The sequence below is a fragment of the Papaver somniferum genome, chromosome 3 (assembly GCF_003573695.1).
Source record: "Papaver somniferum cultivar HN1 chromosome 3, ASM357369v1, whole genome shotgun sequence".
Lineage (NCBI taxonomy): Eukaryota > Viridiplantae > Streptophyta > Magnoliopsida > Ranunculales > Papaveraceae > Papaver > Papaver somniferum.
The window spans coordinates 71,410,931-71,430,318 of record NC_039360.1 but is presented as its reverse complement, the minus strand read 5'-3'; the positions used below and the strand labels follow the sequence as shown (position 1 = coordinate 71,430,318).

The window sequence follows — 19,388 nt, the reverse complement described above, 5'->3', positions numbered from 1 at the left end:
AACTGGACGAAGCAAATTCTAAAGCACCAGAGCCTAATCGAGACCGAAGAATCATCCTAGCAAACGCCGCTCGGGGAAGCAGTGCATCCGATCTGGAATATGCCGCCGAAGACTTAGACTATTATGACAGTGAAGTTCGAAGAAAGAAACACTCAACTGAGCATGAGAACGTGGGATATTACCGCGCAATGGAGGAGCTGCGTGATAAGATGATTGCTGAGATCGGGCAGTTAAAAGCCAGACAAGGCGGAGGAAGGCTTGAAGAGGTGATGAAAGAAGCTAACTCCACGCCCCTAACTCATCGCCTGGCAAATACCCCCATTCCGTTAAAGTGCCCTTCCCAACTTTTGAATGCTATGACGGATCCAGTGATCCCGCGGCACATATCCGGTATTATAATCGTATCTTAGCCCGATGGAGTCAAAACGACGCCGTCCTCTGTAGGTATTTCCCATCAAGTCTGAAGGGATCGGCTTTGTCTTGGTTTGACAACCTGCCACCTGATTCCATCAACTCCTACGATCAACTCGCAGAGAAATTCTTGAGAACCTACATGTACAACAAAGCTGTCAACACCGGAATGGATAAACTTTTTTCTCTGGCAATTGGTTACAAGGAGAACACGAGGGAATACACCAACAGATGGCACAAGATCTGCCAAGCCATAGGGAGTGTGGATCCCGTAGTAAGCATCAACTGCTACAAGTGGGGATTAGACCGAATGAGTCCACTATTTGTTGAGATCCACGGAAGCGTACCTAAGACAGAAGGATCTTCGAATAATTATTGAGAAGTACTCGTCTTGAAGAAATCCAGCGTGAGAACCCGAGGGCACAAACGCAGAGGTCTCACCGTACCAATTCCGCAGAACAAACCAGCGGGGCCAAAAGAAATAGCTCAGTGGAACGACCGCACGAAGATAGGAAGGAACGAAGATATGAACGACGAAAAGACGATCGAAAATTCGAAGATCAGGTTTACACGAAGCTCAATGCTAGCTACGCTCGGATCTTGCGAGAGATCAAAGGAAGGGAAAATTTGGAGTGGCCGTGGTCTAAGGGAAAACAGCCCCCAAGACCGAGAAGTCTAAAGATTACTGTGAGTATCATTGCTTCAATGGACACCAGACCGAGAAATGCAAAAACCTCAAAATAATGATCCAAAAATTGATTGATGCTGGCGAACTCAAGCAATACATACGAAAGGAGTCACCGAGGACAGATCCAAACGAACCAAGCAAGTCCAACTTCCAGAGGGAAACCGCACAATCAACACCATCTCGTGTTCCGAAGCCGCAGGGCCCTCACTTACAGCGCAGATAGGAAAGAGGCTACGAAAGCAATTCGAAGACCACTGCGAATTATATAAGATTGATGGCGTAGAGGTGGACGAGCACGAAGAGTGGATGGACGCACCTATCATCTTCGATACTGAAGATATCGAAGAAGATATGGAAGACCATAACGATCCCTTGGTCCTCACACTACCAGTGGCCGGATGTAACCTCAAAAAGATCCTCATCGACGGGGGAAGCTCAGTGAACGTTCTATTCTACGACGCCTTCAAACGGATGAGAGCTCCATGATGAACAGTGATGACCTCTTATTACACCATCTACGGGTTCAACGGAGCGCCCACAAAGCCATTGGGAGACATCGTGTTGCAGGTGAACGCCGGGCCCATGAAAGTAGAAACACGATTCAGCGTGGTTGACGCCCCATCCCCCTATAACGCCATTATTGGACGAAAGTGGGTACATAAACTCAAGGGAGTGGCAGCAACTTACTACCAATATCTCAGGTTCCCTACACCCGAGGGAGTATGGAAATCAAGGGAGATCGGGTCTCTGCAAAAGAGTGCCAGGCCACTCAGGATCGTATCAACAACGAACAGGAAGAGCAGCGAAAAACCCGAAGGATCAAAAATAAAGAAGCTGCGAAAGAAAAGGCCATAGACCTGTTCCTCAAGGAAACCAGGAAGGGCTTGACAAAGATGATAATGTCCTTAACACAGAGGCAAGTACTTCAGCAGCCAACGAAGGACAGAAACATACCAAATAGCAATTAAAGAACGTCCCAGTCCTTGGGGACCCGAAGCCGGTGTTCACACCAGTGGAGCCCGTAAAAGAAATCAACATAGGAACGGAAGAAAACCCGAAGATGATCAAAGTAGGGACCATAATGGACGAAAAAGAGAAGATTCCTTAACCAAATTACTTAAAGAATACGCGGATGTATTCGCCTGGAAGTTAGGAGACATGCCGGGGATTGATCCGAAAATAATCCAACACGAGCTGCGCATCAAACCAGGCACGCCACCTTTCAGGCAGAAAATAAGAAAAGTTGCACCAGAGTATCATAAGGCAGTAGAAAAAGAACTTCGGAAACTACTAGAAGCAGGCTTCATCAAGGAAGTCAAATACCCTACATGGATCTCCAACATGGTCGTCGTTCCTAAGAAAAATGGAGGGGTTAGGATATGCATCGACTTTACTAACCTCAACAAGGCATGTCCAAAGGACAGCTATCCCCTACCGAGCATAGATCAACTGGTTGAAGCAGTGGAAGGATACGAAGAGCTGTCATTCATGGACGGATATTCTGGTTACAACCAAGTAGCCCTGGCAGAAGAAGATCAACTACACACACACATACTTCTACACCCGCATGGCCTTTATTGCTACACTAGAATGCCCTTTGGACTTCGAAACGCAGGGGCAACTACCAAAGAATGGTCGATGCTATCTTCAGGCCATGGATTGGTAGTACCCTAGAAGTCTACGTTGATGACATGCTCGTCAAAAGTAGGCTGCGCAAAGATCACCACCAGGACCTGAGAGATATTTTCGAAGCAATGAGGAAACATCACATGAAAGTAAATCCAGAAAAATGCACTTTCGGTGTCACCTCAGGGAAATTCCTCGGATATCTGGTAACAAAAAGGGGTATTGAGGTAGACCCCGCGAAGATTCAGGCCATAGTGGAAATGCCATCTCCGAAGAATTTAAAAGAAGTGCAAAAGCTCAATGGGTCCTTAGCAGCCTTGGGCAGATTTATTGCCCGATCCTCGGACAAATGCAAACATTTTTTCAATATTCTCAAAAAAGGGAGTAAGTTTGAATGGACCGCAGAATGCGAAGAAGCCTTCCAAAGAATCAAGGAACACTGGCTTCAATTCCAATCCTGCAGAAGCCTGATCCTGATGAGGTTTTGGCATTGTACATAGCAGCGACAGAAGACGCAGTTAGCGCAGTGTTGGTCAAAACCAATACGAAGATAGAACAACCTATCTATTATGTCAGTAAGACCCTCAATTCTGCGGAAAGGAATTACACGAAGATCGAACAACTCATCCTGGCATTGTATGGGCTACTCAAAAGCTGAGAACCTATTTCCTAACTCACTTCATCCGCGTCCCATGCAAAGCACCACTGGAAGCAGTCCTCAAAAGCGCGGGAAAATAGGTAGAATAGCCAAGTGGAACACCCACCTGGACCAATTCAACATCATTCATGAAATTCAACATTCCCAAAAATCCCAAGTTTTGGCGGATTTCTTAGCAGACCTCCCCCTGGACAACGATGAAGAGATTAGGGGAATACCAGAAGCCGACGAGGAAAGCAAGGATCCAGTTGATGTCCTCGAACCCGCGAGTCAAAGACAATGGGAAGTCTTCGTTGATGGTTCCAAAAATAAGGAAGGGGCAGGAATAGGCATTGTCATCACCACCCCAACTGGAGAAAGGATCGTACAGCACTCAGGTTAGAATTCAAAGAGCATACTAACAACATCGTCGAATACGAGGCAGTCGTACATGCCCTCCGCTTAATAATAGAGATGGGGGTAACTGATGTAAGACTGACAAGTGATTCGCAGCTTGTCATACGGCAAATAGGGCTCGAATACAATGTGTACGACGACACCCTCTCAGCTTACATGGCCTTGGTCCAAACATTGGCATCACAAATTCCGAACATCAAGTTCCGGCACTTATGCAGAAGGGATCTCAGGCACGCGGATGCCCTAGCATATATCATCCATGCTGAAGGACAAGAGTATCGAAGCTATCAAAATAACAAGGGTATACGAGCCTTCGATTGCATCACAATTTTCCTTTGCTACAAATCAAGATACAGTGGAAGAAAATATCGAAGATCAGGTGGGAGAAGACATCCGTGACGATTTTGACGAAGAAGATATCCTGTCAAGAGCAAATCAAGACGAAGATTTCAACAACGAAGATGATTGGAGAATGATGATCCATGCGTTTCTCAAGGATGGAACCTTACCCGCGGATCACAAACAAACCAGGAAAATACTCTCCAAAGTAGGAAGATATGATCTTCGGGATGGGATCCTGTACAAGAAATCTTTCCTCGGACCGTTACTACGTTGCTTATCCAGGAAAGAGGGGCATCGAATTCTAAACGACATCCATTATGGTGACGCAGGGAATCATAGCGGCATGAGATCACTAGCCGACAAAGCAAAAATGCAAGGATATTACTGGCCCACAATGATACAAGATGCTGCAAGAATGTCCCGACGATGTGAAGAATGTCAGCGTTTCGCCAAAAATACACGCACCAGCAACAACGTTGAATTCTGTGGATAGTCCGTGGCCATTTGCAAAATGGGGCATAGATATCGTTGGGCCTTTCATCGAAGGATCAGGGAAAAGACGATTTTTGATAGTAGCCACGGACTACTTCAGTAAATGGGTGGAAGCCAAAGCCTTAGCCAGGATCAGAGACGTGGACGTGTTTACTTTCATATTCCAAAAATTATTTGCAGGTTCGGCATACCAGCGGAAATCGTGTCCGATAATGGTAAACAATTACAGGGGAAAAACATAGACATGCTCTTCGACACTTTCAAAATAAGGAAAAAAAGTCCACCCCCATATACCCTCAAAGCAACGGACAAGCGGAAGCTACTAACAAGACCCTCGCCCTTATCCTCAAAAAGCAATTAGACGAACACAAGGGGCGATGGTGTGAACAGCTACACAATGTATTATGGGCATACAGGACAACACGAAGATCTGCCACTGGGGAGTCCCCATTTCTCCTCACTTATGGAGCTGAAGCAGTCATCCCAACAGAGATCCTCATGCCAACCACAAAGACCGAAGCATGGGAGAAAAATCTCACAACAGACATGATGTTAGAGAGACTGGACGACCTGGAAGAAGGAGGGAAGCAGCATTGCAAAAGATGGAAAATTATCAACGGAGACTAGCGAGAGAGTACAACAAAAAGGTTAAGCTTCGAAATTTTGTAGAAGGGCAGTATGTGCTAAGAACAATCCCGCAGTATCAACGAGAGAAGAAATGGGGAAAGTTAGCACCTACATGGGGAGGACCTTTTAAATACACGACATTGCGGGAAACGGTTCCTACTATCTTCGCAATCTGAAAGGCGAGGTCCTCCGGCACCTTGGAATGCTAAATGGCTCAAACCGTACTACCCATAGGAGCAGCGCAGCTTTGCATCTGCGTGAAGAATACCAGAAGAAGAAGGCAGCGTAACCGCTTTACATGTTTCTATCTCTGGACGAGGAGTAGCAGGCCTCAACCTATCAATCAAACAAACTTTTTGGGAAATCTTCAAGCAAACGAAATGGTCAAAAGGCCCGCTGGATGAACGCATGTACATTACATAATAAATTAACAATATTGGGGAAAGTAGTTAATCTACAATCTCTCAGGGCTCCCCTATCAGTGTCTATGAGTGTAAGACCAGGGGGAAGGCACCCAGCAGAAACAGATACCCAACCAATTTTAAGGCAGCGGGTCGACGGAATGGGTGCATGTAAATATTTCAAATAAGCATTCCATATCCTAGAACGCTGCCTCGGCCCCCACCGTTTGGGAATCCTTTGGCCCAGGATTCGCCAGCGGGGTGACAGGTCTCAAGACGATCACAAAGGTATGCCAAAAGGATGATCCATTTCATAAAGAGTTGATTACAAGTTCAGCAAATAAGATAAAGCAGGAAACACATCAAAAAATGATCCGAAATTATATAATCAACAAGGATCAACTTTCTATGACTAATAAAAGAAATCTACTTGGACGATACAGCTCCATCAACAGGGTTGTCTCTGCGAGATGAAGGTACGCTACCCCTGAAGAAGGCCCAGAAGAACCAGGCAAGGGCGCGGGAAGGGGACGACGCGGATAATTCTTGACAAGACCATGTTCGACTTTAAGACAAGTTCAATCTTATCTAGGACTTTGTTGGTCTCTCAGCCAACTGACATCGAGCTTTATAAGTGATAACAGCGGTCCGCTGGTTGGCCTGAGACAATATGCAGATAGGCGTTCCGCCTCTTTGGAGGAAATCTCCGCTGCTTCCTCGCGAGACGCGGCCAACCCTTTGAAATAGTTGGCTTGTCCTTCCTGCTGCACTAAGGCAGATTGAGTTTTTTTAAGCTCATCATTTGTGCGTGAAGCTGTCCCTCGAGTGCTGAAAACAAGAAATACCAAGGGGTTAAAACGAAGAAATAACAGAATCACACTCGATAAAACGAGGTTATACCTTCGACATTAGCCGAAGCCTCTTCATACTCATTACAACTGCGTCCCGAGCCTCATCAAGAAATCATATTCGTCGGATAGTTTCTTATAATCCGTTTGAAGGTTCGTAAGAGCAAATTGACTCGCGTCTAAGTCTACCTGCTTCATTGAATCCAAGTGACGAAGATGGTTGACTTCGTCATTCATCTCCCCCATCTTTTATGGAGTCGATACACATTCACTTCAAGATCTCTTTCAATCCACTTGGCGAGCAACATCAGCTCGAGACGCTGTTGGGATTTACTAAGAGCACCAACCTCAGCCCTAGTATTATCTCTTTCCTCGGAAATGCAGCATACTATCCCTAACCCCGGGCCTAAGAAAGAACGAGCCTGTGTAACTCTCTTCCAAAAAGCGCACTCTAGCCTCTAAGTCCGAAGCATGTCCTTGAGCATCACGCAGGTTGTCACGCGTCCATAGCGGCGTACCATTAAACAGACAAGGTCATGATTGTACTTATTTTGCATATCAACCATCAGTGTTCGCTTTTCACGCCACTCAGCTGCTAAGGCGTTGTGCTCATCAGCACGAGCATTCCACTTTACGGCTTCGCTTTTCAACTTACCCACCAACTCTGCAATGCAGGATTTCTGTCGCTCCCTTTCTTTACGAAGCCATATGAGCTCGGGGACTCCACCCACTGAAGATAGGGTGGGGAGACTGAGACAGAGCACCAGAGTACAAATAGGGAATCACGAGGAGTAAAAGACCAATAAAAAAATACGAACCTGTGAGGGACGATACATTTCTGCGAGTTTGCTCCAATTCGTTGCGGACTATATCAAGTTCCGAACGGAGACTCTCCTCGGCATTACCCAGCCGCTCCTTTTCCTTCAGGCGACCCTTCAGTTCACTTATTTCCATCTCGGCCGCAGATAGTTCTTCTTCTCTATGACAAAGCTTAGCCTCCAACTTTAAAGACTTTGCTTTAAAGAATTGGTATAGAACATGGTTACAATGTTCGCTCCTCATCATCTATGTCACAAACGACAAACATTATTATACCCAAGGGATCAGATATCGCGAAGAATACAATGTTCGTATATCATGAGGGAATCAGTACAAGGACTTACCTCTAAGACACGTTGCTGGGGAAAACCGTATTGATACCCATCAGCTATGGCCATCATATCAGCAACATAGGAGGGAGGGTCAACCACTAGGTTAGCTTCTGAAGCTCTCATATTCTTCTCCCACATCTCAGCAACGCGGACTTCAGAAGACACTTACATCATCTGACGAGTATAAGCGTCAGAATTCTTCTCACCGGGGACCACTGGGGCAGGGTTGGGGACGAACATCAGACTTTTCTTCTTAAGACAAGCCAAAATGGCATCTTCGCCTCCAGGCATTAGCGAGTAAGGGAAATCCTCTGAAGGAGATTCAACCGCAGACTTCCCTTTGGCTGTTCTCCCCTCACTCGCGCAAGTCTCGACATCACCAGCCTCAGTATGACCACCGGCGTTTTCAGCCTGCTGACCGGTGGCATCTTCTTTACCAATATCCCCAAGCATATCCCAATCATCATTTGGGGAAAGCAATGAGAAGTCTTCGGCAAGACCCATGGCAACATTCACATCAAAGGATTCCCCCGCGGAATATATCCTACCGAAAGAAAATTCAGGGGAAATAACGGGCAGAGTACCCACACCAACAATATTATCGCCAACAGGGGCAGATCCACCCCCGCCAGTACCACCAACGGTAATATTACCGTCATACTCACCATCACCACCCGCGACAATTCCTTCTTCACCATCACCACCCGCGGCAACTTCTTCTTCACCATTACCACCTTCGTCATCAGGGTGATAAGTGTCGGTACGCTCTTCTCCATCGGACATTTCTTCATCCTCATCATACCCTTCGTTTACAGGACTGGTAACCTCCTCATAAACCTCAGCCTCACCGGTAACCACAGTAGAAGATTGTTTGGGTCCAAGTTTCTTCTTCTTCGACACCTACAAACCAATACACATCCCCACAAAGGCTCATTTTTTTCCCTCACTTCAAAAATGAAAATTATTTCAAGCAAGGAAAAAGGGGCAAATAGAATAGAGAATATAAGAAGAAACTATACCTTAGCAGCAGCAGCACTCTTCGTTGGATGGGTAGCACCAGAACCCTCCTCCTCATCTCCATCAACGACATCAAGAGCGTAAGGAAAATTCATGCCCGCGAAATTCGGCCGCCAAGGACAGAAATCTCCATAACGAACAAGAGGATTTTCACAAGGCTTGATGTTTTCAGAAGGACGCCAACCGCGCGGACCCGGAATCCAACCATAAGCCCAAGGATCAACTACCTCAATAACAGTAGCATGACATTCATAATCATGGTCACGCTTAATCCTTTCACGAGCAGGAAAGAGTTTCCGTTTAGCAGATCCCTCAGTACCAGGAACATACTTCAGCTTGGCATCACTCACCTCACTCAAAAGACGAATTTCACCACGGGGAGCAGCAATATTACGAAGACTAACACTCCACGGCTTACGGTTTCTCCTGTTCACATAATCCCCAAAAGAACTGTTAAAATTCTGAGGAGTGTACCACTCTCTCTCAGCAGGATTTGGAACATAGCAGGTCATCATAGTCTCTCCCTTGCTTCGCAGGTAACATTCCTTCAGTGAACGAAGATAATTCCCAGATAGTTGTGACACGGAACGATTATGAGTTTTCGTGGAAGAGCCTTCGCGACTAGCCAACACGTCATAATAAAAGGAGTCACCCGACTTATATAGGGGCAACATGAGACCCGCCTCGAAGGCTCCAACCGTAGTCAACAGATGAAACTCGTCAAACTGATACTTAGCAAGGAGCTCTTAAGTGATATCATCGTCAGGGGCATAGAAGCGAACCTCAAAAGCTTGAAGTTCATGTTTTTCCTTGAACATCTCAAGATCAATATGCTTGAAAGTGACTTTCTTCTTACCAACTGAAATGTTGCGTATCACGGGGACAGTTTCTTCTTCGTCTGCGGAATCAGAAGTAGGACTCAATTCTGAAGATTTCCTTTTAGAAGAAAGATTTTTAGACAGATCATCTCTTGACATAGTACCTTTGGAGTACTTCCCTTTGAAAGAAACCGCGGGAGGAGGCGGCAAATATTTCTGCGGAGGCACTGAAGGAGGAGCCATTGAATGAAGGGGCGGAACATCCAGTGTTTCAGTACGAGGAGGAGGAGCTCGCGTACTCCTAGAGTCATCACGAGGAGGAGAAGGGGCGCGGTTAACAGCATACCTAGATCCAAAAAGACCCTTCGGCACATCCCCTTTCTTAGTAGGCACAACCTTCGCACCAGAGGAAGATGAAACCCTATGACCCCGAGGATCCGATTGCGAAGACTTGCAAGAACCTTCCCCAAGTGGAGATCTGTCAGAATCTCGACGCGGAGGGGATCTTGGCGGACTAGACGGCGGGGTTTGGTAAGGAGACCGCGGACGATCAGACATATCTACAAGGAAACACAAAAACAGTTTAGAGAAGAATACGAGGAGATCACTAAAGATCAAAAAAATCCATAATTGATGGTTCATCCGGATAAACATTAAAACCCCTAAGAACTAAAAATAACCAGAAATACTCCATCCAACTCCAGGGATAATACTTAGATACAGACTCACAGACTTTGTAGCAAAGAACAGGGGTAAGCATATATGCTTCGACATGTGTGTTCTTCATCACAAAGCCAACAATACAGCAACAAGAAACAAACGGATAGATACATAGATAAATCAATGATGAGCAGCTAATGAAAAACCCCATACCTGTATAGAAGAGGACGACAAGCACCAACCACAGTCGAAGAAAGGAGGATCGGAGATATCAAAAGCTAGTTGTCTGCGATACATGGGCAACAACAATCGAGAGCGAAAGAGACAAAAAATTGAATGTTGTTATCTTCCTCACAAGAATGACGATAATAAATGACTAAAGAACAAGAATAGAAAACAAGAAGAGCATGAACACTGACAAGAAGAGGACAAAATTTTTTTTCACATTCTCTTTCCTATTTATGAAGCTAGAGAAGACAATAATTGTTCCTCGTACCAAGGAGCAGTTATGGGGAAAGTTAATGCAAAGTGGGAAACGTGTAGGACGACCTTTCTTCTTCTAAACTGCAATATACACCCAAGTCAGAAGAAGAGGGGCAAATTGTATGTACACCTTTCATCATCCACCACGTGTACAGAAAGAGACACGTGGAAGGCATGCAAAACAAGATATCAAAACATGATAGCAAGCATCTCATCAGAAGATACCACCGGTCAGCAGATCCGACTGTCAGGAACAGAGGATCACAGAGGTATGATGGCTCAGAGGAGCACCAGATAATACCCCTTGGGTGTTAATACACCCAATACCGAGGAAGATCCCAGATCAACGGCTGAGAGGAAGTTTGACTGACACAGATGTGACCAGACAAAGAGACACTTGCCTGACACGAGCAGACATCCATCTACCCGCATTAAATACCAAAGAGATATACACGTGTCAATCAGCTCGTGGAAGAGGCGAGGATAACCCTTCGTATTCAAGCTCAGGCCGCAGCATATGCCGAAGACCTCTGCGTAATGAGCACAAAGTACAAGAAGATTCCAGATCAACGGCTGAGAGGAAGTTTGACTGACACATATATGACCAGACAAAGATACACTTGTATGACACGAGCAGACATCCATCTACCCGCATTAAATACCAAAGAGATATACACGTGTCAATCAGCTCGTGGAAGAGGCGAGGATAATCCTTCGTATTCAAGATCAGGCCGCAACATATGACGAAGACCTCTGCGTAATGGGCACAAAGCACAAGAGATAAGATTACAACGGCACTTCAGAAGTAGGACCCACGTTCCAACCCTATAAATACCCCTCTCCACTAAGAGAGAAGGGGTCGACCAATCCAGAGCAATTATAGGAGAATATAGGAGAGAGAAATAGGAAGAGTAAGTAATCCCCCTACTTCTGCAGACCTATTTATACTCTAAAGTCATTCGACTATCTTTGTAATCATTCAATACATAGTGAAACACCAGCCCCGTGGATGTAGGCCTTAGTTCCGAACCACGTAAATCTTTGTCTTATTTACATTTCAGCACCTTACATTCAGCGTTGAACTTCATGTGCTTTACATTTATACTTGATTCTCTGTTTATTCCTTTATACGAAATTTATTTGATAATATTCGACTAGACAATGACAAGCTCGAAGGCTTCGAGTCGATGAATCGATATAATCATCCCCTTTACACATACAGCGTACAATTCTAGAATTAGACTGTATGCGAATATTGTTTGTGAACACGTGGATGGCTTCGTGATTTATGTGTTCACAATCAAAACGGCTACCTTTCCGGAAAAGAGGTACTATCACTTTTCCCCTAAATTATACTCGCTTCGTCCTAGATGACCTATACCATAAATAAGTGGAGTGATAGATTAATATTATTGTAAGAAATATATAAAATTTGATAATCATATTTATATTCATTAGATAGGTGTTTTAAAATGCTTTCCGATGATACAAAATTTACGAAAATCCGTTGTATAATTTGAGAGATAAATCATTTCTAAATTTACTAGTAAATTTTAAGTAGGTCATCTAATTAGGGACGGAGGTAGTATACTATCTCCATTTCTGGAAATTACCAACACAATACCATCTTTTACAGAAACAGATGGTGGAGTATTTCATTGTTAAAGAAGGCTATTATTGGGGCGTCACATTCCATTAGAGGGGCGTCACCTAATAGGACAAAAACGGGTCACCCATAAGTAATATCAAAAACCCCTTATCTAAAATAATTTTGTAATGACTAAACAACCCTTATTTAGTTAATTTTAATTTAATTCAATTAGATAAAAATTAAATTAATGAATTTTGTTGTATACTTGGTGAATTCTGAGACAAAGTTTTTGTGGGAAGAAAAACTGGCCGTAAAATAAATTTCTATGGTTGGAAATAATCCAAACTTGGACGTCAAATCACTTCTACGGTTAGAATTAAAAGAAAACTAGACATAAAATCAAATTCTACGGTTGGAATTAAAAGGAACCTGGACGTAAAATGAGCTTCTACGGTTGGAACAAATTCAAACCTGGACGTAAAACTACATGCAAATAAAATTCTAAGGTTGGAATTAATCCAAACCGGGACGTAAAATCACTTTTACGGTTGGAAATAATTTAAACCTGGACGTAAAATCACTTTTTCGGTTGGAATTAAAAAAAAACTGGACGTAAAATCGGATTCTACGGTTGGAATTAAAAGAAACCTGGACGTAAAATGAGCTTCTACGGTTGAAACTAATCCAAAACTGGACGTAAAACTACATGAAGATAAAATTCTACGGTTGGAATTAATCCAAACATGGACGTGAAATCACCTACGATTTTTAAGTTTTTATTTTAGTTAAAGGATAATCTAGACATTTTATATATGTGTTAGAATATCCCATAACCACCTATTTGGACATTAAAAATCCAAATGAAACCCCTCTATTTGAGTGTGATGTCCCAATAATAGCCTTCTTGTTAAAGGACTAATGGATTGGAGACATGAAATGAATGATAGATTTTATCTTTATCCTCTTTGTGGGACTCCGACACTTCTTTTTCTAGATAGGACCAAATGGTGAAGTCTCGACAAGTCGTATAGGACCAAATCGCGGCTCCATCCTTGGATCCGTGGACATTATCATCAATAAAGGGAAAAAGCCAAATGCGAAAGAGAAAGCAAACCCACCAACTGTTGCATTAATCAGTTTTAACACATAAATAAATAAACACACAAACAGTACTACAATTTGCTATTACTATAGTTTCGGTGGTAGTTTTTTTCTTCTTTTTTTTTTCTTTTTGATAGTGAATTTACATCAGACGTAAAATGCCTCCTCTTGATAGGAGTAACCTGCCATTGGAACAACTTCAGCAACAACCACTAGCTGATGCTGCGTCAGTTTGTGGTGGCTTCTGTTTAAAGATGTTCTTCTTTCCACCTGCCGAACCTTCAGCTACAAGGCTTGGTGTATCCAAAATCTGCATTATCAAGTTCACATATGAGATTCAGCTATCATCCATTACCAAAATAACTAACCAACCACGCTTTACAAAAATGCAAAACATAGAATCGATAATTTAGTAACAGTTCCAACTTTTTCAAATTATTCTTATTCACAGTGAACGGAAACACAAGAAGGTGGCGTATTTCCATACCTTAAGAACAAGCTCCTCGAAGCATTGCTCCACATTAACCCGAGTCTTTGCACTACACTCAAGAAATAGGCACCCATACTCCCTTGCGAAGTCAATTCCTTCTTTTTTAGTAACTACCCTTTCACTTTCCTGGTAATACAGCAACAATATAAATACTGGTCACTTTAAATAGAAAATATCTTTGTCACGTCTTTGAAGAAATTAAATTAATTGATGAAATTATGCATCCTCGGTCCTGAATTGGCTAGCATCTCGACGAATCCTAAATATTTACCTTGTCAACTTTGTTCCCCACAAGCATTTTGATGCAGTCTTGATTAGTGGAGTAGAGATCAATTTCCTTAGCCCATACATCAGCAAGATTTGTGAATGTATCTCGCCTGGTTACATCATAAACTGCAATTTAAATCAAAAAATAGCTAAGATGAAACATTTAACTGTGGAGTAATAAACTTATTCACAACAGAAACTAACTACAAGTACTCTAAGAAGACGGCGGAATATCTGAAAAATTAGTCGTACCTAGTATGACTCCTTGTGCTCCTCTATAATATGAACTCGTCAACGTTCTAAACCGTTCCTGTCCAGCTACATAGTAAAAAGAGCACCTCCATGAGTTAAAGTTAGGTATTGGCAGTTATCTTTCCGTCCAACGAAAATAAATTGGCGGAGGAAACACACAAATTTCAAGTTCTTTATTGCAGTTATTGAAAAGAAAAACAAACAAGACCCTGCAACAATATTCTAACAGGTATGTCAAACACTGTATCAGCAATTTTCTTAAAGAACCACACCAAAACATGAACAGTATCATCAACATGAATCCAATTTCTGTTTCTTACAAAATCATCGATTATAAGTATGCATTAGAACAAAAATCTCCAGTACAAGCTGAACAGAAAGCTCACAAAGAAAAGAAAGAAAGAAAAAAGCTAACTAGGAAAATAAAATATAACTTTGTGATATTACAAGGTAAACACGTGAGATTTATCACCGACTAGAATGTATGTTACTTAACAACTGCGATATGTAACGCATTAAAATAACCATGAACATGAAAAAGAAAGTGGATTGCATATTTGTAGTTAAATCAATACTAAGTACCAACAGTCCCTTCTATGTCTAAGTGAATAAACTAGCATAAGAAATAACAAAAGGTAAAGTTCAAGTATAATTTTTGTAGCAAAGCAGCCAAGTATAAGTAATTACAACAAAGTATCTTATCATCAAAAATAAAAAGTTAGGCAATGTTCTATACAAATAACACAATTTATTAGTAAAGTACAATTATATAATGAATTTAATTTTTGGCATAACAATTTCACAGAAAAATTGTAACAATTAACATATCGATTAGAGTCCTTATATAGAATATAAAACCGTACGCAGGCACACAAATGTACCTGTATCCCATATCGCAAGCTTCAACTTTTTCCCTCCAAGGGTAACTAACTTTACTTTGAAGTCCACACCTACAAAGAAGAGATAACAGCAGAATGGGATATCAAGAAACAGAAGACAGCAATGACTGAAAAGTAATGATGTATACAAATTTACTTTCTTGGGCCAATTAATCGATTACGTAATGGTGGGTAGTGTAACCATAGGTTTCATAAACTATTTTATTCAATCCAATATGTTTTTTCCATGATCCACACTATAGGAATGATTGCAGAAGCATCTTATTTAGTGCGTTGGTCTTGGTCTCATATAATGCGGAGCATACTATGTTTCAGGGTTTTTTATAGATATTGATTACTGATATATGCATCCATTAGTACGGCTTGAGCAGGCGGAATAGATGCTAAAAGAGTGAGTTCATACGGGTATGAATTAATGTAGCCAATCCTGCAAGGGATAGACATTTTCTGACAAACCTTTAACCACCAAGGAAGTCCCTGATAATGATTGTTGAGTTATGTTCTAATATTAGTGCAAGATCCTACCTACCAGCTTGACATACTTGCAAACATATTTTAAGGCATTGAATCAACAATGCTGTATGGCATTCGATGTCAGGGAGTCGTTCTATTTTATACTCTTAACTTGGTAAGACTTTATGTGGTGACTTGAAGTTCTGGATTAAAAAGGTGGTGTGAGCCACTAATTAAAGAGTGACATCGTCTTCAAAATTTCAATTTCCATCAAGGGCACACTTAATTCGTCAGCAATCAACATCAATACACCTCCGAAACCAATTACAAACACAAAGTGCAAGCTATTTAACCTGCAGTACTAAGTTCCATTAAAACATAACCCAGGACCAAAAGCTCAAAAACAGTTCAAAAGATAACGTCGAAAGTGTCTAACTTTAACGATATGACCCAATGGTAGCCCTTTCATTGCAGTAGATCCACCACTCATGTGCACAACATCAGTGCATCTGGTCCAAATGTTAAGGATCTAATGACACATCTCAAAAAGTGATGGCTAATCAGATGCATTGCGCCAGATACTCTTCATATTTGATCTAACTATTGCAAAGCTACTTATTCAAAGCTTTATTCTTTTTAAGTATGATACAAATGTGACATCAAGTACTAAAGCAGAACTAGACAAAAACCTAATCATTGTTTATATACAGATTAATCAAAATTCAACATACATTCTGGTTGCATATGGATACAAACATCAAGACCTATTAACATAACGCGATTTTCAAGTCCCCAGGAAATTAGAGCTCGGAGAGTATATTCTCTTGGTTGGAAAAATAAGTAGATGGGCGGACGGAGCTTACCAATTGTGGGAGAAAGATCTTCGAAGGTGTCAGATGTAAAACTGAGAAGAAGACTACTCTTCCCAACTCCAGAATCTCCAATCATCAATAACTTAAACAGATAATCAAAATCCGGCTGGCTTGAATTGGATAGAGCCATTGAACTCACCCTTTATCTATGAAACAAAAAAAATGTCAGTATCTAACTTAAGCCAGCATAGAAAGACAGGAGCACCTCAATAGTACAAGAAAGCGATAGAACCATGCGCACATTGCCATTGCACCATAATAAAGAGATTAATCCTTAGCACGAGTTTGTATTTCATTAGAACTTAGAGATTCGTACCAATCAAAATGGACTAATGTAAGATCTCCCACTTGATTTTCCATAATTCTGTGTAAGTTTTTAATCGGAAACCAACGTAAATCAAATTACTAAAACTCTGTCAACATGTCACATTCCACAACATTAAGAAACGCTTTAACCCTAAATGCTTTACAAAGTCTTACCCATGGTCAAAAACACCTTACAAAATCACTAGAATCGATCATTATAAATAATATCTCAATGCTATTTGATGCAAAATATTGTTCAAAATTTGCCGGTGTCGCGATCTAAATTTAAATTTAAAAATTGAATAATAATGCTGAAAACAAATTTTAATAAAAATAATAATTATTAACTAAAAACATGGATAAACATCAAAAGAAAAGTAAAATCAGATATCAAAACTTTAAGGTTGTACCAGAGAAATCAATCATAGGGTTTTGGTTCAAACGCAAATAGCTGAATTGATGCACAATTTCAAATATCCGAAAGAGAAATCGTACCTTTGTCACTGTCTTTGCAACGATGGGGAGAAGCTACGTGATGTTTTTATGAGGTAAGAAATGAAAACCCTAAATTGGATGGAGAATTATTAGACTGGATAAATTTTTGAGGAACGAAGATCGAAGAAGAAGAAAAGGCAGAGAATTGCATCCGAAGTAAAGGAAGGAAAAGAAAACTTTTTTAATAAAAGTCTGTGCCACGGAAACATAAACGAATCTCGGTCTACCGACTTAAAACAGACCCGGGGGCCCGATATGTGATGTGTTACCATTTGCTCTGTTAGGTTCTATTGGCACGACTCTCGGTTGCCATCTTGATTAGAAAGTATTCCCTCCGTTTCATCATGATCTATTCATTTTAAATTTTATCCCCTACACGCAATTCCTCTGTCAATGTACAAAATCAAATTTTTGTTGAGCCAGGTGGATGGTCAAATGGGATTTTGCAGTATGGGAAAGAAGTGGGTGGTTGGTCGTCAAGCACCGGAACGAAGTGTTGTCGCTGGTGCGTATCGTACAAACGCTGACGCTCGTGGTACAATCGCTGGCGCTCCTAGTACAACCGCGAGCTTGCGTACCAGAACCGCTGGCGTTTGAATCAAGACCGCCAACTGTTACTTTTAAAAGGTCACCGGAACGACTAGTTTCTACTTTCATAAATACGGCTCGAGTTTGATCTCACAAATTCACAACAATCTTTCATCCTATCAATCTTTTCTTAATTTCAATTGCTTTTAATTTTCAACCATGAATTCTGATTTTGATTCTTATGAGGAAGATATGGAGATGGATGAAATGTTATATGGAGAAGAGGAAGAAATGTGTATGGAGTTTTTGCGTCAAATGGATGAAGATGCAATTCAAGATAGAAGAAAGAGAAATTTTATGTTGCGGATCATGAAAACCTTTAGAGCCATATGAAGTTACGACTAGAAGATGGACGTGGCGAGATCGACATTTTTACCACGAAAAGATGATGCATGATTATTTTAATCATGATTGTGTCTATTCCGATGAGGATTTTCAGCGACGATCCCGCATGGGCCGCAACTTGACGCAAAGGATTATTGTCGAGCTTTCTCAGGTACAACCTTTATTTAATTATCAGTATGATGCACGACATGTGTGAGGCTTTAGCCCTGAACAAAAGGTCATTGCGACCCTCCGTATACTATGTTACGGGGTACCAGCAGATTCCGCGGATGATTACATCCGTATTGGGAAAATAACCTCCTTTAGGTATCTCAAATTTTTTGCGAAACAATAGTCGAGCATTTTGGTCCAACCTTTTTAAGAAAGCCTACTCAGGAAGATGTTCAAAGAATAATTGCAGAAACACCGAGAGGGGTTTTCTAGGAATGCTAGGTAGTCTTGACTGCGTGCACTGGATGTGGCATGCGTGTCCGGTTGAATGGGAAAGCCAATATAAGGGTCATTATCCAAAACCAGCTGTAATTTTGGAAGCTTCGGCTACTTATGATTGTTGGTTTGGGCATGCCTTTTTTGGACTCCTAGATTCAAATAATGATCTCAACGTTTTATATAAGTCACCATTGTTTGAAGATATTAAGAATGGGATCGCGCCGCACTGTAGTTTCACCATCAACGATCATCACTACACTCAGGGTTATTATCTAGCAGACGGAATATATGCATAATGGTCAACTATTGTTCAAGCTTATAGTCAGGTAGGTTTTGGAACGACGACTTCGAAGGATATGAAGTACTTTAACATCCAACAAATGAAATGCAGAAAGGATGTTGAACGCACTTTTGGCATACTAAAAAGGAAGTTTATTATCATAGCTGGGCCGGCACGCTTTTTTGATCTTCAAGAAATGAACAAAATTATGTTGACTTGTATCATTTTGCATAACATGGTCATTGAAGAAACCAGACGTGACCCAACCTGGACTAGTTTTCCATATGAAGATTTGAGGATGAATCTTGTGGTGGAGCACGGGCATCCGGCAAGAGAATATAGACTTGCCACTGACAGACTCCAAAACCGGAGAATCTATGGACAACTAAGACAAGATCTAAC

At 41.7% G+C, this 19,388-nt stretch overlaps 1 protein-coding gene across 1 annotated transcript; it reads right to left on the bottom strand.

The window, feature by feature from the left end:
- Positions 1 to 13,308: 13,308 nt before the first annotated feature.
- LOC113356459 (ras-related protein RABC1) lies at positions 13,309 to 17,538 on the bottom strand. Its single transcript, XM_026599601.1, has 7 exons — positions 17,345 to 17,538; positions 16,535 to 16,689; positions 15,201 to 15,269; positions 14,320 to 14,385; positions 14,072 to 14,193; positions 13,798 to 13,926; positions 13,309 to 13,620 (listed from the first exon to the last, which is right to left on the bottom strand). Exons 2-7 carry the CDS (start codon positions 16,671 to 16,673, stop codon positions 13,510 to 13,512), a joined length of 636 nt encoding a protein of 211 aa, XP_026455386.1. The 5' UTR covers positions 16,674 to 16,689; positions 17,345 to 17,538; the 3' UTR covers positions 13,309 to 13,509.
- Between the last annotated feature and the right edge of the window lie 1,850 nt (positions 17,539 to 19,388).